The 20347-nt window shown below is 60.6% G+C and overlaps 11 protein-coding genes across 11 annotated transcripts; 7 read left to right on the top strand and 4 right to left on the bottom strand.

The window, feature by feature from the left end:
- A1Q1_02867 (uncharacterized protein) lies at positions 1-891 on the top strand (the record flags this gene model as incomplete). The annotated part of the gene is made up of 2 exons (XM_014324096.1): positions 1-185; positions 237-891. 2 exons carry the CDS (start codon positions 1-3, stop codon positions 889-891), a joined length of 840 nt encoding a protein of 279 aa, XP_014179571.1.
- A 945-nt stretch (positions 892-1836) lies between these two features.
- Positions 1837-3971, top strand: A1Q1_02866 (uncharacterized protein; the record flags this gene model as incomplete). Its single annotated transcript, XM_014324095.1, has 17 exons — positions 1837-2014; positions 2057-2077; positions 2131-2154; positions 2209-2232; positions 2294-2317; positions 2371-2391; positions 2440-2466; positions 2518-2538; positions 2590-2610; positions 2661-2681; positions 2732-2752; positions 2803-2823; positions 2871-2900; positions 2948-2980; positions 3033-3053; positions 3105-3125; positions 3175-3971. 17 exons carry the CDS (start codon positions 1837-1839, stop codon positions 3969-3971), a joined length of 1326 nt encoding a protein of 441 aa, XP_014179570.1.
- Positions 3972-4236: 265 nt separating this feature from the next.
- A1Q1_02865 (uncharacterized protein) lies at positions 4237-6502 on the bottom strand (the record flags this gene model as incomplete). Its single annotated transcript, XM_014324094.1, has 2 exons — positions 4237-6384; positions 6443-6502. The coding sequence occupies 2 exons, from the start codon at positions 6500-6502 to the stop codon at positions 4237-4239; spliced, it is 2208 nt and encodes a 735-aa protein (XP_014179569.1).
- Positions 6503-6817: 315 nt separating this feature from the next.
- Positions 6818-7311, top strand: A1Q1_02864 (uncharacterized protein; the record flags this gene model as incomplete). Its single annotated transcript, XM_014324093.1, has 3 exons — positions 6818-6948; positions 6993-7133; positions 7194-7311. The coding sequence occupies 3 exons, from the start codon at positions 6818-6820 to the stop codon at positions 7309-7311; spliced, it is 390 nt and encodes a 129-aa protein (XP_014179568.1).
- A 407-nt stretch (positions 7312-7718) lies between these two features.
- Positions 7719-7996, top strand: A1Q1_02863 (uncharacterized protein; the record flags this gene model as incomplete). The annotated part of the gene is made up of 2 exons (XM_014324092.1): positions 7719-7937; positions 7988-7996. 2 exons carry the CDS (start codon positions 7719-7721, stop codon positions 7994-7996), a joined length of 228 nt encoding a protein of 75 aa, XP_014179567.1.
- Positions 7997-8200: 204 nt separating this feature from the next.
- Positions 8201-9743, top strand: A1Q1_02862 (uncharacterized protein; the record flags this gene model as incomplete). Its single annotated transcript, XM_014324091.1, has 5 exons — positions 8201-8421; positions 8470-8892; positions 8935-9150; positions 9200-9412; positions 9452-9743. The coding sequence occupies 5 exons, from the start codon at positions 8201-8203 to the stop codon at positions 9741-9743; spliced, it is 1365 nt and encodes a 454-aa protein (XP_014179566.1).
- A 119-nt stretch (positions 9744-9862) lies between these two features.
- On the bottom strand, positions 9863-11314 carry A1Q1_02861 (uncharacterized protein; the record flags this gene model as incomplete). The annotated part of the gene is made up of 3 exons (XM_014324090.1): positions 9863-10117; positions 10158-10625; positions 10694-11314. The coding sequence occupies 3 exons, from the start codon at positions 11312-11314 to the stop codon at positions 9863-9865; spliced, it is 1344 nt and encodes a 447-aa protein (XP_014179565.1).
- Positions 11315-11413: 99 nt separating this feature from the next.
- Positions 11414-13106, bottom strand: A1Q1_02860 (uncharacterized protein; the record flags this gene model as incomplete). The annotated part of the gene is made up of 6 exons (XM_014324089.1): positions 11414-11968; positions 12016-12045; positions 12169-12389; positions 12439-12576; positions 12667-13037; positions 13078-13106. The coding sequence occupies 6 exons, from the start codon at positions 13104-13106 to the stop codon at positions 11414-11416; spliced, it is 1344 nt and encodes a 447-aa protein (XP_014179564.1).
- Positions 13107-13748: 642 nt separating this feature from the next.
- Positions 13749-16468, top strand: A1Q1_02859 (Phospholipase A-2-activating protein; the record flags this gene model as incomplete). The annotated part of the gene is made up of 7 exons (XM_014324088.1): positions 13749-14310; positions 14349-14889; positions 14933-14987; positions 15039-15756; positions 15853-16087; positions 16209-16293; positions 16331-16468. The coding sequence occupies 7 exons, from the start codon at positions 13749-13751 to the stop codon at positions 16466-16468; spliced, it is 2334 nt and encodes a 777-aa protein (XP_014179563.1).
- Positions 16469-16616: 148 nt separating this feature from the next.
- On the bottom strand, positions 16617-17819 carry A1Q1_02858 (riken protein; the record flags this gene model as incomplete). The annotated part of the gene is made up of 2 exons (XM_014324087.1): positions 16617-17506; positions 17669-17819. The coding sequence occupies 2 exons, from the start codon at positions 17817-17819 to the stop codon at positions 16617-16619; spliced, it is 1041 nt and encodes a 346-aa protein (XP_014179562.1).
- Positions 17820-18125: 306 nt separating this feature from the next.
- Positions 18126-20297, top strand: A1Q1_02857 (uncharacterized protein; the record flags this gene model as incomplete). The annotated part of the gene is made up of 3 exons (XM_014324086.1): positions 18126-18852; positions 18912-20113; positions 20151-20297. 3 exons carry the CDS (start codon positions 18126-18128, stop codon positions 20295-20297), a joined length of 2076 nt encoding a protein of 691 aa, XP_014179561.1.
- Positions 20298-20347: the final 50 nt, after the last annotated feature.

Raw genomic sequence — 20347 nt, 5'->3', positions numbered from 1 at the left:
ATGTCACCCCGCTTTGTTCCCGTACAGCTTGCGCTGTCGTGGACCACTGTGATCCTCTCGCTGCTCGTCATCGGTTTCGGTGTCGGCACAATCGTGTGGGAAGTCGACCGGCAAGAGCGCTGGCATGCCAAGTCCTTCGCCGAGGGCATCATCTTTGCGACTTGGGGCGGCTTCCTCCTTGTCTGGTACATTCCCTGGTGAGTCACCCGGCCCTTCGCCCAAGCTAACGCCAACAGCCTCATTGTATCCCGACACGCCTGGACAACGAGGTGGTTCAACTGCATGATCACCGATGCCGTGTGGCTTGGGCTCAGCGTCTGCTTCGGCATCGCCGACATCGCCGTCTGGGGCGGGCACAAGCAGAAGATGAACGGCTTCCTCGTCGTGACAGGCATCCTCGGCTGCGTCCTGTTCGCAGTGCAGCTGACCCAGCTCCTGTTCGAGGTCATTGCCGTGCTCGTGCACCATGGAGGATCAAAGGAGGTCTGGAAACTCTCCTTCCACGACCTCTTCGCATACCCCGATGACCACCGCGAGACCGTGCGCGACCCCGAGTGGCTCGAGCGATGCGGTCGCAACCCCCGCCTCGGCCGCTACACGCAGAACGACGTGCCCCTTTCCCCGACGAGCTCCTTCGACTTCGATGCGAAGGACCACAAGGACGTCAAGGACCGCAAGGATCTCAAGACGCCGGCGTCGCTGCTGAAACATGACTATTACGACTACGCTCACCCCTATGAGAAGAAGGGAAAGTTGACGAAGGAGAAGTCGAGTGGAAGCAGCAGCGGAAGCCACGGCAGTATTAGGGGAGACAAGAAGGCGATCGAGGCCGAACGTGAGCTGTACGCTCAGTACGCCGAGAACAAAGTGCCGTCCTACACTTCCCACTAGACATACTCCACGCACACTTCAGATCCCACCCTGTTCACATCCCCACAAACCAACGTAAAACCGCAATCCAGTTCGGAGCGAACCGCAATCACACTCCATGTAACAATAGCACAGCGCGAGAAGACCGATAGCAGAACAATGCAGCATGTGAAACCCCACGCACACATGGTGCACATTTGAAACGTACTCCAGCGATCTGAGGATCCAGCGATCTCGGCGACTGGAGTCGCGGCCCCGCCCTAAGTGGATGTGTGGCGGCGTTCCTGAACGAGTGATCTGCGCCGGGTCCGGACGCACTGACATCGCACTGACTCTGCACTGACCATTCCGCACCCCCCCTTCGCTGCGAGCACAGACCATGTCTCACTTTGATAACGCGATTGTCTCTGGGTGACACTCCATGAGGTCATGGAGACTTCCAACACGCGGCACAGAAGGCCTCACCACGATCACCACAGCGCAGGTCGGGTTATCCGACGAACGGCGAGCCGTAAAGTGAGCGGCCATTGCGCAGAGTGGACCAACTCGACAGTCAGCAGACTGGACGCTTCGAGACAACGTGACGCGGGGCGCTGGTGCACGGTACGTTTGCACGACGTACTCGTGTGGAGTCCGCGGTGCGACTGGCCGTCGTTGCTCTCTCCCTCCAACGTCGCTGGTGTCTGTCGGGCAATCACAAGCCGTTCGCACTCTCGCAACCTGTCACACAACGACGCAGGCAGCAGCCCCCCATGCGCCTTGTGCACCATGCGCATCTGCTGCGCCTGTCGCATCGACATCCACGTCGGCACCCTTTGGTCTGATGCCTTCGTTTATAAGAACTTGCCGCCTTCCTCGTCCTATCCCCACCCACACTCTCACCACCTTCCTTCTTACTCACCACCAACCCTCAACTCTCACACCACTGTCACCTGTCATTTGTCCCAGCAACTAGACATACTCAAGATGGGCCTTTTCTCCAAGAAGTCGTCCGACAGCGTCAAGGAGGCGGCCGACGCGGTGCGCAAGCTCAGCATGAGCGACGCTAAGCCCAAGGCCGACAAGCCCGCTGAAGCCAAGGTCGAGCCTGTCGCTGAGGCTCCCAAGGTTGAGTCCGCCGCCGAAACTATCGAGGAGGAGAAGGGTGAACAGTTGACCAACTTCCGGAGTTCTAACTAACAACCAGCCGTCCCCGTCGCTGAGAAGGGTAAGTCGTGGCAGTCCCAGCTGCTCAATTGTGCATCGAGAGCTAACAACCAGTCGAGCCCATCACCGCTGAGAAGAGTAAGTCTTAACTGCTATGAGCATTTTAGATCGTTGCGTGGAGCTGACCAGCAGTCGCAACCAAGCCCGCTGAGGAGAGTGAGTGTTGCCACTAGAGGTTGGACAGCTAAGTCTTTCCACCACCCAAGCTAACAAGCAGTCGCGCCTCCCGCCCAGCAGCAGCGTGAGTCGTCAGAAGGAAGCTCCGCAAAACCCGCACGTAAAGCTGACAAACAGCCGAGCCCGTCAAGGAACAGGGTGAGTTTTGCTCCCAGATATTCGGGTGGACTAAAATCTGACTGTCAGTTGAGTCCCGCTCTGCCGAAAAGAAGAGTGAGTGGTTTGTGGCAGCTAGGTTGTTCCGAAAAGGCAGCTGACGATCAGTTGAGCCTGTTACAGAGCAGGGTGAGTAACTCGCTACAGCTCCGCATTTGGCACACATGAGCTGACGATAAGTCGAGTCCAAGTCTGAGCAGAGTGAGTCTTCCAGCCCAGCTCCACAGCGGTGGCAAGGAGCTGACGACCAGCGGAGCACGTCTCCGAGAAGAGTGAGTTTCTGGAGCCAGCTCCACATTTCGTGCAGGGAGCTGACAGCCAGCCGATCCTGTTTCTGAGAAGGGTGAGCTTCGAGGGCTGAGAACCCCTTGCGGGCAGGCAGCTGACAGCCAGTCGAGCCTGTTTCTGAGAAGGGTGAGCCTTCGCCAGCTTAACAGTTGTTACAGAGAGCTGATTCCCAGCCGAGCCCGCGCCCACGCCTGCCAACGAGGGTGAGACACTTCGACAAGATTACGAGCGGTTCTCCTTCTGACGGCAGCCACTCCCACCTCCGAGGATGCTGATGAGAAGCGTGAGTCGCCACCTGACAGAGATACACCTCATGGTGCCAAGCTAACTTGTAGCCGTCTCTGCGACTGAGAAGCGTGAGTACAACTCAGCTTGGTGACTCGTATCAGTACATAGCTAACTCGCAGTCAACGCCGACGCGAAGGAGGGTGAGTTTCTCATCTCAGCTTTCGTGCTTCTCTACCGTACTGACCCCAGCCGTCCCCGACGCTGCTGACGTCGCCGACACGGACATCGAGACCCCCAAGGCCACCACCGAGGAGGACGCTCCCAGCCTCCACGCCGCTCTGGCGGGCACTGGTGCCACTGCGGCCTCGATCGTCCTCCCCTCCCTCAACGTCCGCGACGACGCCTCGTCCACTCACGCGACGACCGGCTCCGAGCCTCCCGAGATGCCCACTCCCATCTCCGCCGTGGAGCCCGTCGGCGCGCCTCTCACTCCCGCGCCTTCGCAGCCTACCACGCCCGCCAAGGTCACCTCTCCCTCCGCCCCTGCGGAGGTCAAGTCTGCGGAGCCTCAGCCTGCCGCTGCGCCCGCCAGTCCCACCGCCACCGCCGTCGCTGCCAGTGTGGCGGCCGCCGCGGCCAAGGACGCGGAGGGCGTGCAGGTCGGCCCTGTCGAGGACATGAACACGGAGCTCCAGACCGAGCCCTCTAAGCCCGCGTCTGCGCCCGCCTCTGCGGTCGAGCCCGAGATCAAGGTCGAGACCAAGGTTGAGACTACCTCTGAGGTCCAGGGCAAGGAGGAGCAGTGGCAGGACGTCGACAAGCTCGTCCCCTCCGACCCTGCTGCTCAGCTCACTCCTCCCGCTGAGCCTGCCGCCGAGCCCGAGCCCACCGCCGCTACTACCACCGTCTCCGCCAAGGCGGATGCGGCAGACGCCGCGGAGGACAAGACCAAGCTCGAGGAGTACGAGCAGGGTCTCAAGAAGCACGAGTCGGAGCTGCGCGAGCACGAGCTGGTCGTTGAGGCGCACCGTCCCGAGTCGACTTAGATCGTAGGTTCGTTACGGTGGCGATGTGCGTTAACCATCCTCAGGTTCGGCTCTAAGAGACCACGGACTGGTAGGTAAAAGCGAACCACTGATCTGACCTCCGCCCAGATTGTTTCGTCCCGATTTCACCACGACCCCTTCACCCCCTGTTCTTAACTTCCTCTCTGCGCTCGCGTTGCTCGCCACGCTCGCCATCGAGCCTGTTCGCTCGCTCTGCTCGCTCGGTAATGTGTATATCTTTCATCTATGCATGACTATCCTATCTTTAAACCATGAGGAGGGAGGAGAGGGTGGCCTCGGTGCCGACGACGTCGAGGGCCTGCTGGACCTCGAGCCGGCGGCGGGCCTCCCGGAGCCAGTCCTCGGCGAGTTTCCTCGGCCATCCGCGGAGGTTGTTGATCTCGCGGGTGGCGGCGTCGAGGTCCTTGTTGGCGAGGGCCCACTCGGCGCGGGCGATGTGGGCGTCAACAGAGTCGCCCTCGACGAGACCGGCCTGCGGGCGGAACATGACCTTGGAGAGGAGGTTGGAGGCGACGTGGGCGCCGACGCCGGCGTTCTCGGGCGCCGGGACGAGGGCGGCCTCGTGGATTCGCGGGGCGACAGAGTTGGCAAACCACGACGCGAGGTAGGGGAACGACTTGACGCCGGTCTGGGCGATGCCCGAGGCCCCGAGCGAGGCGAGCGTCGCGTTGACAATCTTGTTGTCCGCGACCGCGTGCGCGTCACCCGTCAGCGCGTGCAGGACGCGGAGCTCGTCGTCGAACGCAATGTCGCCGCGCTCAGCCTTGGACTGCACGGCACGCAGGGCGGACCAGATCTTGTGCAGGCGCACGTTGTCGTCGAGGACGGCAGAGTTGTCGAGCGTGATGCGCTCCAGCTGCTTGAGCGAGGTCGTGAGCGCCTCGAGCTTGGCGAGACGGCCGCCACGCTCAGTCTCGACCTGCGCCTTGATCGAGCGCAGCCATCGGCGCTGCAGCTCGATACCCTGCGAAACGACCTCGTCCTTCAGGCGCTGCTCGATCACCTTGCGCTGCTCCTCGAGCTCGCCGTCGAGGACAGTGCGCCAGCTGTCGACCATCTTCCGGCGCTCGTCCTCCCAGTTCTTCTTGAGGTTGTCCTCGTCGCTCTTCCACTTCTGCTCGACCTCCTGGAGCTTGTTCTCAAACTTGGACGCCTGCTCGGCGATCGTCTTCTCGAGACGCTCCTGCTCCGTCTTCTTGACCTCGGAGATACGCGAGTTCAGGGCAGTGAGGTCACCCTGAGCCTTCTTGAGGATACGCGAAGAGTCGGCAGACGGGACGCCCTTGCCAGACGAAAGCGAGTTGGTCAGGGAGTCGATGGTAGCAGCGAGCTGGGCAATAACAGGCTCCTCACCGGCAATAGCCTTGACCTTGGGAACAAGAAGAGGAAGCTTCTCGCCAGCCTTAGGAGTCTTGGGCTTGGGGGGAGGGGGAACGTAGAATCCGGGAGGGGGCTCGTAGCCGACAGGGAGCTTCTCACCCCAGAGCTCCTCGTTGGAGTGGTCGGGCTTCTGGCGCTTGACACCCTCCGTGGTGACGGAACGGGGACGAGCAGTGTCGGGGTAGTACGCGGGGCTGGTAAGAACGGCGCCGGTGTCGTGCTTCTCCTTGACGGTGTCGGCGGCCTCCTCAGCCTTGTCCACGATCGCGTTCTTGAGGTCCTTGGCGTCCTGCTTGATCGACTTGCCAGCGAGCTTCGCGTTCTCGGCAGCGTCCTTAGCGGCAGCCTGAACCTGCTGGGCGATCGAGTCAGCGGAGCGCTTCGAGGACTCGGCGGCGGCCTCGGCGCGGCGCTTGGACTCCTCAGCAGCAGACTCGGCGCGGTCCTTGGCGTTCTCGGCCTTGCCCTTGACCTCCTCGGCCTTCTCCTTCATCGAAGCAGAGAGCTCGTTAGCCTTCTCCTGAGCCTGGCGGGCGAGCTCCTGAGCCTTGTCGCGAGCCTCGGTGGCGGCGTTGCTGAGAACACGCTGCAGGCCGGTGATCTTGTCCTGGAGAGCGTCCTTGGCGACGTGAGCCTCACGAGAAATCTCGTCGCCAGCCGACTTCGCCTTGGCCTCGGCGTTCCTGGTGGCAGCCTCGATCTTGCGCTGCAGGTCCTCGTCCTTGTTACCGCCGGTCCACTTGGCAATCTGCTTCGTGATTGTGCCGGGGCCGAACTCCTCCCAGTTGTTGGCGTCGGCGTAGTCAGCCATCGCCTCACCTCCGGGAACCTTGACGAAGAAGTCACGGTAGGGCTCGGACTTGGTCGAAACATAGGCGGAGACGGGGTAGAAGATGAGACCGCCGATGACGACGTAGCGGACGAGCTTGCCGAGAGCGCCTCCCTTCTTGGGGTTGGGAGGGATCGTGGCCGAAGCAGCCTGCGCGGTAGCGGGAGCCGAGACGTTCAGAGCCTGTATGTGAGCTTTGTGCATGCGATCGACGGGAGGAGTGGCAGGGGTTGACACTTACGCGCCTCTGAACGAGGGCCCTCGGAGCCCGGGCAGGAACATGCCTGAGCTGGCCGTACATTTTTAAGGAGAGTGGTGGTGCGAAAGTCGGCTAAGACTAGTGATCGTCACTCATGACATCGCCGGCAGCGTCGGACACAGCGAGCGTCCCGGGCCAGACCCGCACCCGCCCGCCCGTCGCCCAGCGTACGGCGTTACGGAGTTATCGGGCCAACTCCCTGGTCGACGTCGCGTGCCCAGCTCTGTGGCACTCGCCGCGTGTTTCACACCCTGAACGTCATGTTTTCGAGAAGTGGAGGTGCGCCGCGGCGCTGCTGTCTACAATCTTGGGATCAGCCACGATCGAGTTTACATTCCTTCACACTTATCGATCATCATGGCGACAGCAGCGGTCGGACAGTCGAACGGACTGGGGTACACGAAGCCGAACGAAGCGGCTGTCGAAGCTCTCGCTCAGGTACCCAAGAGCAAGGGCGCTGACGACCTCGAGATCAAGATCGAGTTCGGGTACGTTCAGCTTCATAGGAGTGCCTTGAGAGCTGACAATACAGCGGTGGCCTGCACCTCATCTTCTCCCAGAAGCCCAAACACACCGTCTACATCCCGAAGACTGCTCCCGATGGACGGCCGGCGGACGTGCGCTTCCTCATCTCCTGGATGAAGGACAATCTGGTCAGCGAGCGTGAGGAAATGTTCATCGACGGCGAGGGAGTGTGAGTTCGCTTCATTCGACGGCTGAAACTGACGTTCAGGCGACCTGGGATTCTCGTTCTCATCAACGATGCGGACTGGGAGCTCGAGGGCGAACTCGAGTACGAGCTGAAGGACCGGGATGAGATTGTTTTCATCTCGACTCTCCACGGCGGCTAGGCGGAGTTCGACAACAACTCGTCTTCGTCTGTCTGGTATCGTTCCTGCAGCTTTGAGCGACTCAGACTGCTCAGACGGCGTCACTGCGTTCAGCCTTAGTCTGCGGGACCTTCCCCTCCCTTCCTTCTCTCATTGTTTCGGTCATCTTAGCAAGCATTAGTCTCTCACGTCATTGTATGCACTATCATTACAGTTATCCGGTCTGTACTTCGAGCAGCGCAAAGCCGTTCTTGCTGGCTTGGGTATTGCGCTGCCGACTGTCGGGGCGGGGAAGGCACGTCTGCTTGCACAATGCCATCTGCGGCGACATCGTAACTTGTGCATGGGGCTCCGATCCTTCCCTCTGCAACCTCCACTTTATTGGTCCTTCGGTCGCCGCCTGCTAATCTGCGTCAACCCACACCACCATGTTTAAGAAGGCGCTCGCTCACCAGTCGAACGCGACGCCGATTCGCTCCTCTGCGCGGAGACAGCTCCTTCAGAGCATCTACGAGCAGTATCCCGCCCTAAAGGCGGGCTGCGTCGCGGAGGGCGAGAATGGCGTGACCGAGAAGGAGCTCGGTAAGCTGCTCCTGCCCGACAGCGTGCGGAGCGCTACGTTCGAGACGAGCGGGGGAGTTGAGGGCGTGAGTTTCTCAGGAGTGTTTTGCGAACTGACGGATCAGACGGTGTACAGCTCCCCTAGTGGAGATCCGTTGTGGCTCTCCTTTGGCCGTGGATCGAAGGAGCTCATCCCGACTCGTAGGCTAGGAGTTTGGGCAAGTAGCTGATGACAGTGTACACGCTTGCCGGACTGCCTTTCCCGCCCATGCCTGTGCTGCAGCTGCATCACCCCCTCCCGCCGCCGCTATTCACGGGTGCGCCCCTCTTCCTCCCGGCAGTGCGCAACATGGCTACGCCGTGGAAGCTGCCCGATGTCGGTGAGGGGGACGTTGTCGGTCTCGTATCTGATACGGAGGGTGACGGACGAGTCAGCTTTGTCGGCGTTGCACGCGTCGTGGCCCGAGGAGGACTGAGGGACCAGCTGGAACGTCTCCTCCGGCATCGTGCGGAGGGCGTCGACAGGGACGAGGGCAAGTTTGCGGACATTTTGTGCATCATCGATGACCAGTGAGTTTACCGGTATTCGGCAGTAACTAACCCCAGCCTCTGGGAGAGCGGAAGCAAGCCCGCTCTACCATCTTTCCCGCTTCCGGCACCTGCTAAGCCGCTTATGCCTCCGCCAGAGAGTGAGGCCCCGGCGAAGGAGGACGCAGCCGACGAGGCGGCTGAGGCTGTCGCCGAGCTGACCGTCGAGGACAAGGGCGAGCCCCTGACTGCCAGCGAGGTGTCGACTCTCCTGTCCGCGGCGCTGATGCAGACGCTCGCCTTGCTATCGCCCTCTCAGCTGCCGCTGCCGAGTTCGCAGCTGTACAGCGCGCACATCCTGCCAAACCGGCCGGCGTACATTCCCCCAGAGCGACGGGACGACGTCGTCATCGCGCGCAGCGAGTGGAAGAAGCTCGCCAAGTGGATGAAGGAATTGAACAAGGACGGCATCATCAAGACGAAGGAGACCAAGGGCGAGGTAGTCGTGACTTCGTAAGCTTCCGCAGCCTCCTCCAGAAAAGTAGCTGATAACAGATTCGACCCCGCGCACCCCGCGATCCAGGCGCACCGCCCCTTCAAGACGATCGCCGAGGACGACACCAAGGCGGCGAAGAAGGCTGCGCGCGAGGCCGCAACCGCCGAAGTGGCGGGTACGACCGTGAACAAGCGCGGCGCGCGCGAACTCGCCGTCGAGGAGATGTGGAAGCCAACGGGTTCGGGTGTGGCATTCTGGGAAGCGTGCGGATTCGAGTAAGCTTCAAGGATCCTTCTCAAGCTGACAATACAGCAAGAACAACAGCCATCCCGCGAACGCGCTCAAGCCCGCCTTCGACGCCTATGTGACGAAGCACGGCCTGGTGGGGCGCGACTTCCGTACGATCACGATCGACGAGCCCCTCGCCGCTGCGCTCGGCAAGAGCATGAGCCCCGGCGACAAGGTGAACAGAGACGAGATCCTGCGTCGTCTCCGGAACGGCGTTGGGTGGAGCGTGTCCGTCGGCGGCGTCGTCAAGTAAGCTTCCAGCATTCCTTTTTTTAGCTGACATGGCAGAAAGGGCAACCTCCAGCCCGTCACTATGTGCGTCAAGACGCGCCAGGGCCGGAAGCAGGTCACGCTCGTCAGCGGTCTTGAGGGCTTTGGTGTCGACATTGACGAGTTTGCGGACGAGCTGAGGCGGCTGTGTGCCGGCTCTGCGTCGGTGCAGCCTCTCTCTGGTGCTAGCCCCAAGCTCAACCTGAAGGAGGTGCTTGTGCAGGGTAACCAGACCAAGCTTGTCAGTGAGGCACTCGTCGCGCGCGGCATCCCGAAGCGCTGGATCAAGGACGAGGGTAAGAAGAAATAGAGCATTAAGGAGGGCTGTATATGCATACTCTTTATCTATCACACTGTCCTGTAGTCCGCCGAGGGGCGGGCGAATGTACAACGTCCACAAGCTACACGCTTCGCAGTGTGCTCTACCCACTAGTCATTCTTGAACATGTGCTTCAGGCGGTGGAACGGCCCCTCACGAGGGCGCTTGCCCTCCTTCGCTTCCTGCTTCGCGCGCTCCTTCTTCTTGGCCTTCTCGTCCGCGCGGATCCTAGCCGCGTCGGACATGAGCTCGTTCCCGTTCCCGCCCAGCATCGTCGCCATCACGACCCACAGGGACAGCGGGTGCGAGTGGCTGGCAGGGCTGTCGGCCAGACCACCAAGGAGCGCGAGGCGGCGGCCCTCGGGCTGTTGTGTTAGCTAGCCAGAGCGAGAATTTGAAGCTTACGAGGTCACGCCTAGAGACGATCGCGGAGGGAGGTGGCGCCTCGCCGTTCAGCGCCCAGCCCCACGTGCTGCCCAGAAGATCGGTGTCGTCGCCGTCTGGGAACTCTTCGGAGGACGAGGACGAGCTCGAGCTGCTATCCCGATCGTCCTCTCCTTCTCCGTGGTGATGGTGGTGTTCATCGTCAGCGGGCTCGTCGGGCATGGAAGCCTTGATGTTCTCCCCGACCGAGACCCAGTTCTTCCGGATACGGTCTGCGTCCTTGTTCTTCGCCTTCTTCAGGTTACGCTTGCGATGGCGCGCGACACGTTTGCGCACGCGGTGGAATTTGCGGTCCCACTTCGCCTGTCCCTCGATGTACCGCATCGCCGGGCCCTCTTTGATGTAGCCCGTCTCGGAGAGTGGCATCGTGCACGCTGGCAGCTGGTCCGCGGGCTCGAGGCCGCGTACGTTGCCGCTGAAGTCGACGCGCTGCCTGATCATGTTGCCGTCGGCGAAGGGCTGGGGTTAGCTAGGAGGATAAGAAAAAGAAAGCTTACGTTGGGTCCGGCATAGAAACCAGGCCAGCCGCAGGTGCCCGGCTTGTAATGATGAGCCCTGTCTTTCGGCTTGTTCTCGCCGGGAGAGCCATCAGACGACGACGGCCAGAGCATAGTTGACATGCGCGAGAATCGTGAGCTCTGTCGCTTGTCCTCGACCTTGACTTGGCGGAGGCGCTCCGTGATGACGGACGGGGACGGCATTTGCGTGTCGTCCACCGGGCTGCTGACTTGCGAGAGCGAGAGTCCTGACTGCGGCGTCTCGACAAGCGGCTTGGTCGTTATGTGCGTCTCCTGCACTGTCCTCTTCTTTGGCGCGTTTGGGTCGGCGGTGCCTGCACGAGGGGTACCGGGATCGATGTATGTTACTGTGTCTGTTGTTATCGTCTCCTGAGTTCCTCGTCCCGGCGTCATTGTGCCCGGCGTACCTGCCGGTGTGGACTCCTCGCTTGGAAGGGCGCCCGGAGCTCGTGGCGTGACGTAGCGGCAGAATGTGGCGATGGAGCGATATGCGCCCCGTGCTGGTTTCGTCATGCTGAACAGGGTGAGGTCGTGGCCGACACCGTCGAAGACCTGCAGGTGCACCTCGGTCGGCTTGTGCTTCTCCTCGATGCCCTTCATCGACGGGAGGAGGTCGCGGACGTCATCTCGAAGAGGATACTCGTCCGGCCGGGCGGCTTTGTGCGCGCTGTTGTTAGCTTCCACCCAACGAGCCATAGCTTACGAGTAAATGATCTCGTCGCGGAGCACTTCATCGTCCCCGGCAAGAATGTAGAGCGGTGGCAGTCCGCCCAGGTACCCAAGGATAGGGCTGATCCAAGGATGGCATAGCTGTCCATTCGTGCAGTACAGCTGGATCTGGGTGTCGACGACAACCGGCTCCTTGTACACGTCCATCTGGATGCCGCGGCCGACCTGTGCGAGCGTCGAGTTCTCCGCACCCATGCTCCGCGGCTCGAGGTGCCAAAAGTTCTCGCTGGGATTGACGCACATCTGGTTGTGCGGTCCCTTGTCGTTGGCCTTTCCGCTCTTCTTCTCCTTCTCCTTTTCCGCAAACAGGTCGTGCAACCTTCCACTGGCGTCGGGATCGCTGGTGTGAATTGACTGCCTTCGCACTTTCTTGGTGGTACTGAAAAGACCGCTGTCACTTCCGCTGTCATGCTCTGCGTGCGGGTGCCGCATCTTGTGTACTGCCTCCTTCACCCTGATTGAGATGTTGTTCTGCATCTCCGCCGTGAGCTGAGTCGGAGGTGGAGGCCACAGTGAAGACGGTTTCTGGAGTCAGCTCGTTTCGTCCGAACTCATAGCAGCTGCGGACGTACGTGAATGAAACTGTAGGCAGGGATCACATCCTGCCGTTAGCTGAGCTACCAACAGGAGAGCTCTCACCGTATCAGTGTTCTCCAGAATACTAGGGAAGCTGTGCGTCAAGTCCGACCACTGCACGTCAGCAAGAGCCTCCGACTCGCACTCACGGGACTGATCAACACTGCTCCCGCCGGCAGCTCCAGACCCGGCGTATCGCGGAGGATCTGAAGCAGTGCCCAGGTCAGACCACCGCCCGCCGAGTCACCAGCAATGATGATCTCTTTTGGGTCGACTGGGCGGTGAGGAGCATCCTTGGGCGGGTTCACCAGATACAAGTAGGCCGCGAGAATGTCCTGGATAGCACATGGGAACGGATACTGTGGCGCTTCTACGACGGTCAGCGCGGACTACTGGCCAACTCATAGCTCGAAACCTACTTCGGTAATTGACTGCGAAACATCGGCCGTGCATTTTCCGCGCAAAGCGCCAGATGGTGTAGCGATGGGTGTTGATTGACCCCCAGTAGTAAGCTCCGCCGTGAACTATCGTCAGTGTAGGGTCACCTCCTGAACTCACTATACAGCATGCATCTCAGCTTGTCCATCTCGGGGATGACTGTCGCGCCGGTCAGCGATTTCCAACGAAGTCGATGTTCGTGTACTCACAGCCGGAATCGAGCTCATCCACGTCCTCGGGCAGGGCTGGCGCTTCATTCTCAGCCCGCTTCTTAGGGGAAGCGCTTCTCTTGGACTCCTGGCGCATCTGGTGCTTGTGCCGCTTCTCCTCCCTCTCGGATCGCCTGTGCTCTTCCTTCATGACGATCCACTCGGCTTCCACGCCGTGGCCAGCTCGCACTTGCCACCACTTGGAACCTCCAGCAATCTTGTACGCCATTTCCTCACCGCCAAAGGCTTTGATCAAGAAGTCGGCCGACTGGCTCAGGCTCTGTTGTGGAATGAGGAGCCTGTGAATCGCAACCCATGGGGGTGCGGGCGTGCGAGTCGCTCCAAACTTCTGCAGGGATGCACATGTGTGACTGCATGTCAGCCTCCAGCATATTCACGGAGCCGACTCACTCATTCGCAATGTTGAGGAAGGTCTCCATGGTCAGCATGAAATAGGAGAGAGCTCACCTTGCCGATCTCAAACGCTGGAAGTTAGCTACGCGACGGAGTTTAAGCTTACCCTCGTCATACATGAGGTCCTCTGACCCAGCTGTCCGCTTGCCTTCGGCATCTCGCTTCTTCGGAGTGAGATAGTGCTCGAGGAAGGTCGCAAAGACGAGAGGCCCCGCTGCTCTGTCAGTTGTGGGAGAAGGTCGGTGACTAACCCATGGCGATGACCTGAGGTGCGAGTCCGTCCGGCATGATGGCCGAAGGATCTTGTTTGTGATGGTCTGACGAGTAGTTGGTGGTCGTGCGGAGAGAGAAAGAGAGATATGGGGGAGACAGGGTCCGGAAAGTCAATCCAGGAATGGCAAGATAACCCGACACACACAAGAGGCACCTCAATGGTCGTGCGCTATCTGTGCTCGCTTCGCTCCGTCGCTCCGCACACTCGGTGACGTCTGCTTCCCATCTCATTCATCTCACTTCTCGGCCATCTCCCGGTCCGGGGTCTCCGCACTCCCACGTGGCACACGCATCATCATCAGCCGCATCAGCCACCCTGACGCGCGACACACCGATCCCAGCAGTCGGTCGTCCATTTAGTCAGCTGTCTTCCTCGCATCAACAACATATACACCATGGCCAAGCAGTACCAGCTGGCATTTACCTTACACGGACACTCTTCCGACGTCCGGAACCTCTGCGTCCCAAACACCAAGGAGTCTGTCCTCCTCTCGGCGTCGCGGGATGGCTCGGCGATCGCCTGGGGACCGGGGTCTACTTCCAAGGACTGGGACGCCACGGTCAGAGCTGAGGAGCTCGAGAGAAGATTCGTGAGCTGTGTTACTGCAGTGACCAACGGAGGACAACGTAAGCTGCAAATCCCTTCCTCCGAAGTTGACGTATTAGGGTACATGGTCACCGGCTCGTCATCAGGCATGCTGTCGACATACCCTCTTCCTCCCCTGGAATCCCAGGATGCGACGCTTGACGCCCCGACACTGGAACCGCAGCACACCGTCATCGAACACCGCAAGAATCTCTGCTGCATCGACGCCAGCGCCAACGGGCTCCTCGTCTCTGGAAGCTGGGACAACACTGCCATTGTTTGGAGGGACTTCAAGAAGGCCGTCCATATCGAGGGCCATCAGCAGGCTGTCTGGGCTGTCCGATTCGTTGGGGAAGACCGGGTACTGACCGGTAAGCTATCTATTTGGCTCAGTGGAGTTGACATGCAGCCTCCGCGGATAAGACGATCGTTCTCCACTCCCTTGACGTTGCCGCCGGCAAGTCGAAGCCGCTGCAGAAGTACTCGGGACACACCGACTGTGTTCGTGGGTTGAGCTTGACGCCGGACGGCAAGGGATTTTGGAGCTGTGGTAACGATGGCCTCGTGAACCTCTACTCTTTCGACAGTCCCTCGCCTGTCCGGACCTTGTCGGGCCATACCTCGTTCGTATACTCAGTGACGGCCTTTCCCGACGGCTCCGGTGCCATCAGTTCCGGCGAGGATGGAACCCTTCGCGTGTGGTCCAGTAAGCGTCTGTCTGAGCGAAAGCATCTAACGGCAGACTCTGAGCTCGTTCAGACGATCCCCCATCCTTCGCTTTCTCTCTGGTCCACCGCTATCGCCCCCGTCCCGGGCTCGTCGAGCTACTACATCATTTCTTCCTCGGCTGATTCAAGCATCCGATTCTTCAGCAACGAGGAACAGTTCATGGCTTCCCAGAAGGACAGGGAAGACTGGGACCACGAGGTTGCTCAGCGTAAACTCGACAAGTTAGTTTATCTTACGCGATTGGAACTGACAGTCAGGAGCCAGGTCGGCGACGTCAAGCGATCTGACCTTCCTGGAATGGAGGCGCTTGGCCGGCCAGGTGGGTCAAGTATGGGGACAAATCTAACTTTCAGGCAAGAAGGACGGACAGGTTATAATGATCAAGAACAACGACAACGTCGAGGCGTACCAATGGTCGCAGGCGAACACGACGTGGCAGCAGATCGGCCAGGTTGTCGATGCAATTGGCTCGGGCCGCAAGCAGCTGTACGACGGGCAGGAGTACGACTATGTTTTCGATGTCGACATCCAGGACGGTGTGCCGCCGCTGAAGCTGCCGTACAACGTGACTGAGAACCCGTGGACGGCTGCGCAGCGCTTCCTCGAGAAGAACGAGCTGCCGTCAGGCTATGCGGAGCAGGTCGTCGACTTCATCCAGAAGAACACGGGTGGCGTGCAGCTTGGCACCGGTGGCGGCAACGACGCCTATGTTGATCCGCTGACCGGAGGATCGCGGTATACCGGTGCTTCGACGGGCGGCGGCAATCAGTCCTGGGGCGGCGACCCATACACTGGCGGCGGCGCGTACTCGACGCAGTCTGCTCAGCCTTCCGTTCGCATCCTGCCCGTCAGGACGTACCTGTCGTTCAAGAAGATCAACCCTCAGGCTGCCCTCGGCAAGGTGAATGAGTTCAATGAGGCGATCAAGGCATCCTCCCCTGATCTCGCGCTGAGCGCCGCCGACGAGGCGTCGCTGAAGGCTGTTGTTGACATTCTGGCCGCGGACCAGCCGGTGAAGAAGGAGAAGTGGCAGCCGGCCGCGCTTCTCTCCGCCGCGGTCAAGTGGCCCGAGGACAAGCGCTTCCCTCGTAAGTTGCCTCCAAAGCGGCCGTAACTGACATCAGTGATTGACATCCTGCGCGCTGTCGCGCTCTTGTCGCCCGCGCTTGGTTCGGTTCCCGCAGCCCCTATTGACCTCCTGCAGGCTGCTGGATGGGGCGAGCCGTGGAACCCGAGCAAGCCGCGCGCGACGAACCAGGTGCTGGCGATGCGCGCGCTTGCGAACCTGTTTAACACGACGCAGGGCCGTGCCGTTATGGCTGCGGCGGGTCAGGCGGGCGTGCTGGCGGAACTTCGTCGGGGCAGGCAGTGGGACCAGGTCGGAACAGCCAAGCAGCCGCTCGCCACGATCGCCCTTAAGTGAGTTGCGTGTTTCCTCATGGTAACTGACTCCAGCTACTCGATTCTGGCGCTCGATGGTGGACTCAAGGACGCGAGCGGCCTGCTGGCTTTGATCAACCACGTAAGTTTGCCGCGAGAGACCCTTGAGCTCACCGCAGATTCTCGACAACGAGACCACAGACAGCGAGACGATCTACCGCGCCGGCGTCGCGCTGGGCAACCTAGTAAGCTCAATTGCTCGTCGCAGAAATCTGACAACAGCTCTCCTCCTCTGCCACCGGCTCTCTCCCTGTTGGCGACGTGCAGAACGCAAAGAGCCTCCTTTTCACCCGTGCCAGCGCAACTGGCGAGAAGCGCCTGACTGACCTGGCGCTCGAGGTCGGGCAGCTCGCGTCGTAGTTTCAGTTTACATAGAAGAACGAGGAGAATGGATAGAAGCAACGAGAAACAGGTACACATGCATAAGTACATCTAGGCCTTGGCCGAATCTATGAACAGGAAGATTGCTGGGAGTACAACTCTACCAAGCTTTTTGGAATGTCGACGTCTAGATGGCACCAGCAGCGACGGCGGCGTGAGCCGAGCGTTCCATGCCAGTCGTGTTGCCCTTGGCAGTGAGCGAGTCGAGGGGGTTGAACTGGTCGGTACTGTTCTCGTACTCCCACATGTCGAGGGCAACCTGGCACGACTCGCGCACAACAAGGGGCGCGTCCTGCTTAACGGCCCACTCCCTTAGGATGGCCAGCACGCCTCCCTCGGGCAGCGGCTCGTCGTCCTTGCTCATGTCGGCGTCGGTGCCATCCGAGGCGATACCGCCGAGCGCCTCCGCGGCCTCGTGGCGCACCATGTCCTCCTCCTTGTCGTCCTTGAGCACCTTGAGGAGACTCGGGATGGAGTGGGGCGAAGAAAGCTGGCCAAAGATGTACGCGATCTCGTGGCGGAAGAGCGCAGAGCTGTCGCCGAATCCCTCAGCCAGGGCGCGGACGGCATCGCGCGACGCGCCGCCATAGTCGCGCAGCCCGAACATGGCGCGGTAGCGCTTGAAGAGCGGCTGGGACTCGTCGAGGAGCACGGCCTTGAGCTCGTCGACGGGCTTCTTCTCGCTCGACGGGGCCGGGTCGATGGTCGGGTAGTCTGGGTTCGGGACGCGGGCGAGGCCCTCGGGCGTGTGGTCGTACTCGATCTTGTCGACTGCGATCTCGCACGTCTCGCGCACCTCCCGGGCGGGATCGTTGAGGTGCGAACGCAGACAGGCGAGAGAGGACTCGTCGCTGATCGCGCCAAGTGCCTCGGCAGCCTCGTGTCGCACCATCGCGCAGTGCTTGCCATCCGGGTTGTTGAGGACGTTCTCAAGGATCGGCACCGCGGTGCTCGACTTGAGCTGGCCGAGAACGTACGCGAGCTCGTGCTTCAGGAGAGGGGAGGGGTCCTCAAGGCCTGGGCGTTAGCTAAACTTCAAAGTCGGATTAGCTGGTGAAGACAGCTGAGCTGCTCAGATCCAGGAGCGGAGCTCTCCATAATAGCCTGAAAGCAGAAAAAGTAATGGTGGATGTGAAAGGGGCGACAGCGGTCTAGCAACCTGGCAAATCGCGTACTCACCCTCAGCAATAATGTTGATGACCTCGTCACCGCCGACAGCCTTGAGCATGAAGAGGGCGCGGAAGCGCTCGTGCAGCTCCGTCTTGCCGGAGGTGTTAAGAAGCGTGGCGCGGAGCGCCGCCATCTGCTCGGGCGTGACCTGGACCGACATTTTTGATGGTTGGGTAAAGGTTATCAGATAACAAGCAGCCATCCATCTGTTGATCCTCCCCCACGCCGTGGCGGGTGGTCGAGGCGTTGCAAAAATCCTAGGGTCGCGCGTGGGAGACTTGGCATCGGGTTTTTGCCACCCGACCATGACATAGACACCGGACCCTGAGGTTGAAGTGGAGGCCGTCTCACGCCGCTGCGGGGAAGGCGGTCACGGTTAGTAATCTCGCTACTGCAGACCTAGGTCGACCTCCGGTGACGGCAAGACCAAGTCGCAACTACACACTTCATGCGCTTGACTGGAATTATGTCCTCCGCGAAGACGCTCAAGCCGATCCACCGCCTCCCTTTAGCACGGCAGACGCTGCAGGGCGCCCTGTCGCAGCTGCCGCTCGAGGACCAGCCCTCGGCCCAGCGCATTAGCACGACCTTCTCCCCAACGACTCGGGGAGTGTGGGCACGCACCCTGCCGCTGTGGGACAACTGGCCGATCCGAATCACCAAAGAGGAGGCGCTCGCACTCGGCTGCGACGTCGACAAGGGCGAGAAGATCTCCGCCGAAGCTATCCTTGGGCGATGGGACCCGCAACCCGGCGAGAAGCAGGATAATGGTCTCGAGCTGAAGAGTTCGCCACACCGTCTGAAGATGGCTCCAGTTCTCCTCGGAGTTTGCGAGAAGACGGTGCAAGACTGTTTCCCCGAGCTCGACGTCGGTGACGCCGCCAAGGCAGACGCCCCGACAGATGTCGAGGGTGGCGACGAGGCGAGGCAGGCGCTCGTCGATGTGCTCAGTGGAAGGAAGGTGCTCGAGGGAGAGAACTACATGCCCTGGTCGACACGGTATTGCGGACACCAATTTGGTGTCTGGGCGGGGCAGCTCGGCGACGGACGCGCCATCTCGGTACTCGAAACGGAGGGACCGAAGGGTCGAGAGGAGATCCAGCTGAAGGGCGCGGGACGAACACCGTTTGCGCGTGCTGCTGACGGCCTTGCGGTGCTGCGCTCGAGCGTGCGCGAGTATTTGGGCTGCGAGGGTGAGTGTTCTCCATCGATGACTCAGCTTCACTATCTTGGCCGGCGAAGCTGACTTCAGCCGTCAATGCCCTGGGCATCCCGTCGACTCGAGCACTGGCTATTCTGACCTCTCCCGTCCGGGTGATGCGTGAGCAGGGTCCTGAGCCCTCGTCTCTCGTGGCGCGAGTTGCTCCCTCCTTCATTCGCATCGGGCACTTCGAGGCGATGAACCCGGGAGAGGCGGCGAAGAATTCACACCAAGTCTTCTTCGGAGGTGGCTGGAAATCATCCGTTGAGGATGAGGCTGACAAGAATGACGCTCTGGGTGGACAGGGCAGTCTCGAGGGTCTGCGCGACCTGACCCTATGGGCTAAGGACGTCATGGGAATGAAGGACTCGACAGTGAACGAGTGGTTCATTGACGTTGTGCGCCGGAACGCAGAGACCGTTGCCCAGTGGCAGGTGTACGGGTTCATGCACGGCGTGCTGAACACGGACAACATCAGCGTCTTGGGTCTCACCATCGACTATGGGCCTTATGCGTTCATGGATGTGTTCGACCAGAATCACATCTGCAACCACTCTGACCCCGGAGGTCTTTACAGCTACAAGGGCCAGCCGGGGCGTGTGCTCTTTGCGCTCGACAGCCTTGCGTCCTCCCTCCTCCCAATTCTGGGCTATGAAGCGCAGAATGGCAAGATCCCCGACGCCGGATGGGGCGAGAACGCGACCCCGGACGACGTGCGCGGCTGGGAGGCGGCCGGCCTCGAGTCCATCGAGTCCTGGAGCGACCTGTACAACCAGATCGAGTCTGTGGCCGAGCGCAGCGGGTGGCAGAAGCGTTTCGGCCTCCCATCGTACCGCGACACGGACGACCGGGACATTGTCAAGGACTTCCAGTACTTGCTGCACGGGTACGATATCGACTTTGGCGCCGCGCTGCGCCAGCTCTCCTTCTTCCGCACCTCCAAGGTCGAGAACAAGGAGTACCTCAAGTCCCAGGCCAAGCTGTGGATCAAGCAGGCGACGAACGACCTCATGCCGGACATTGTGAGCCGCACAGAGGAGGGTATCGTGGCCTGGCTCCAGACGTATGCGAAGCGCGTGAACGAGGAGAAGGACCAGTTCGACGAGGACGAGCGCCTGAAGAAGATGCAGGAGGTCAATCCCCGCTTCGTCCTTAGGCAGTGGGTGCTCGAGGACACGATCAAGAAGATGGAGGACGCGCTCGAGAAGGAGGACGTGCCCGAGGCGCGCCGCGTACTCCAGCGTGTGCTTGATGTGAGTTGATCTACTGTCTTTGTGAACTGACAATCAGCTCTCGACCAACCCCTTCAAGCCGTACGGCGAGGATAAGGACGGCGTCATTGCCGACAACCTGACCGGCGAGGAGGCAGAGCAGGCGACTCTCTGCGGTCTCGGACCCAAGAGCATGCTCGGATATCAGTGCAGCTGCAGCAGCTAGATGAGTGTCAGAAGTCCATATATATAGAGTGTCCAATGCAGTTCTTAAGA

This window comes from Trichosporon asahii (assembly GCF_000293215.1).
Source record: "Trichosporon asahii var. asahii CBS 2479 unplaced genomic scaffold scaffold00051, whole genome shotgun sequence".
Taxonomy (NCBI): Eukaryota; Fungi; Basidiomycota; class Tremellomycetes; order Trichosporonales; family Trichosporonaceae; genus Trichosporon; species Trichosporon asahii.
This window is presented reverse-complemented; position numbering and strand designations above follow the sequence as displayed.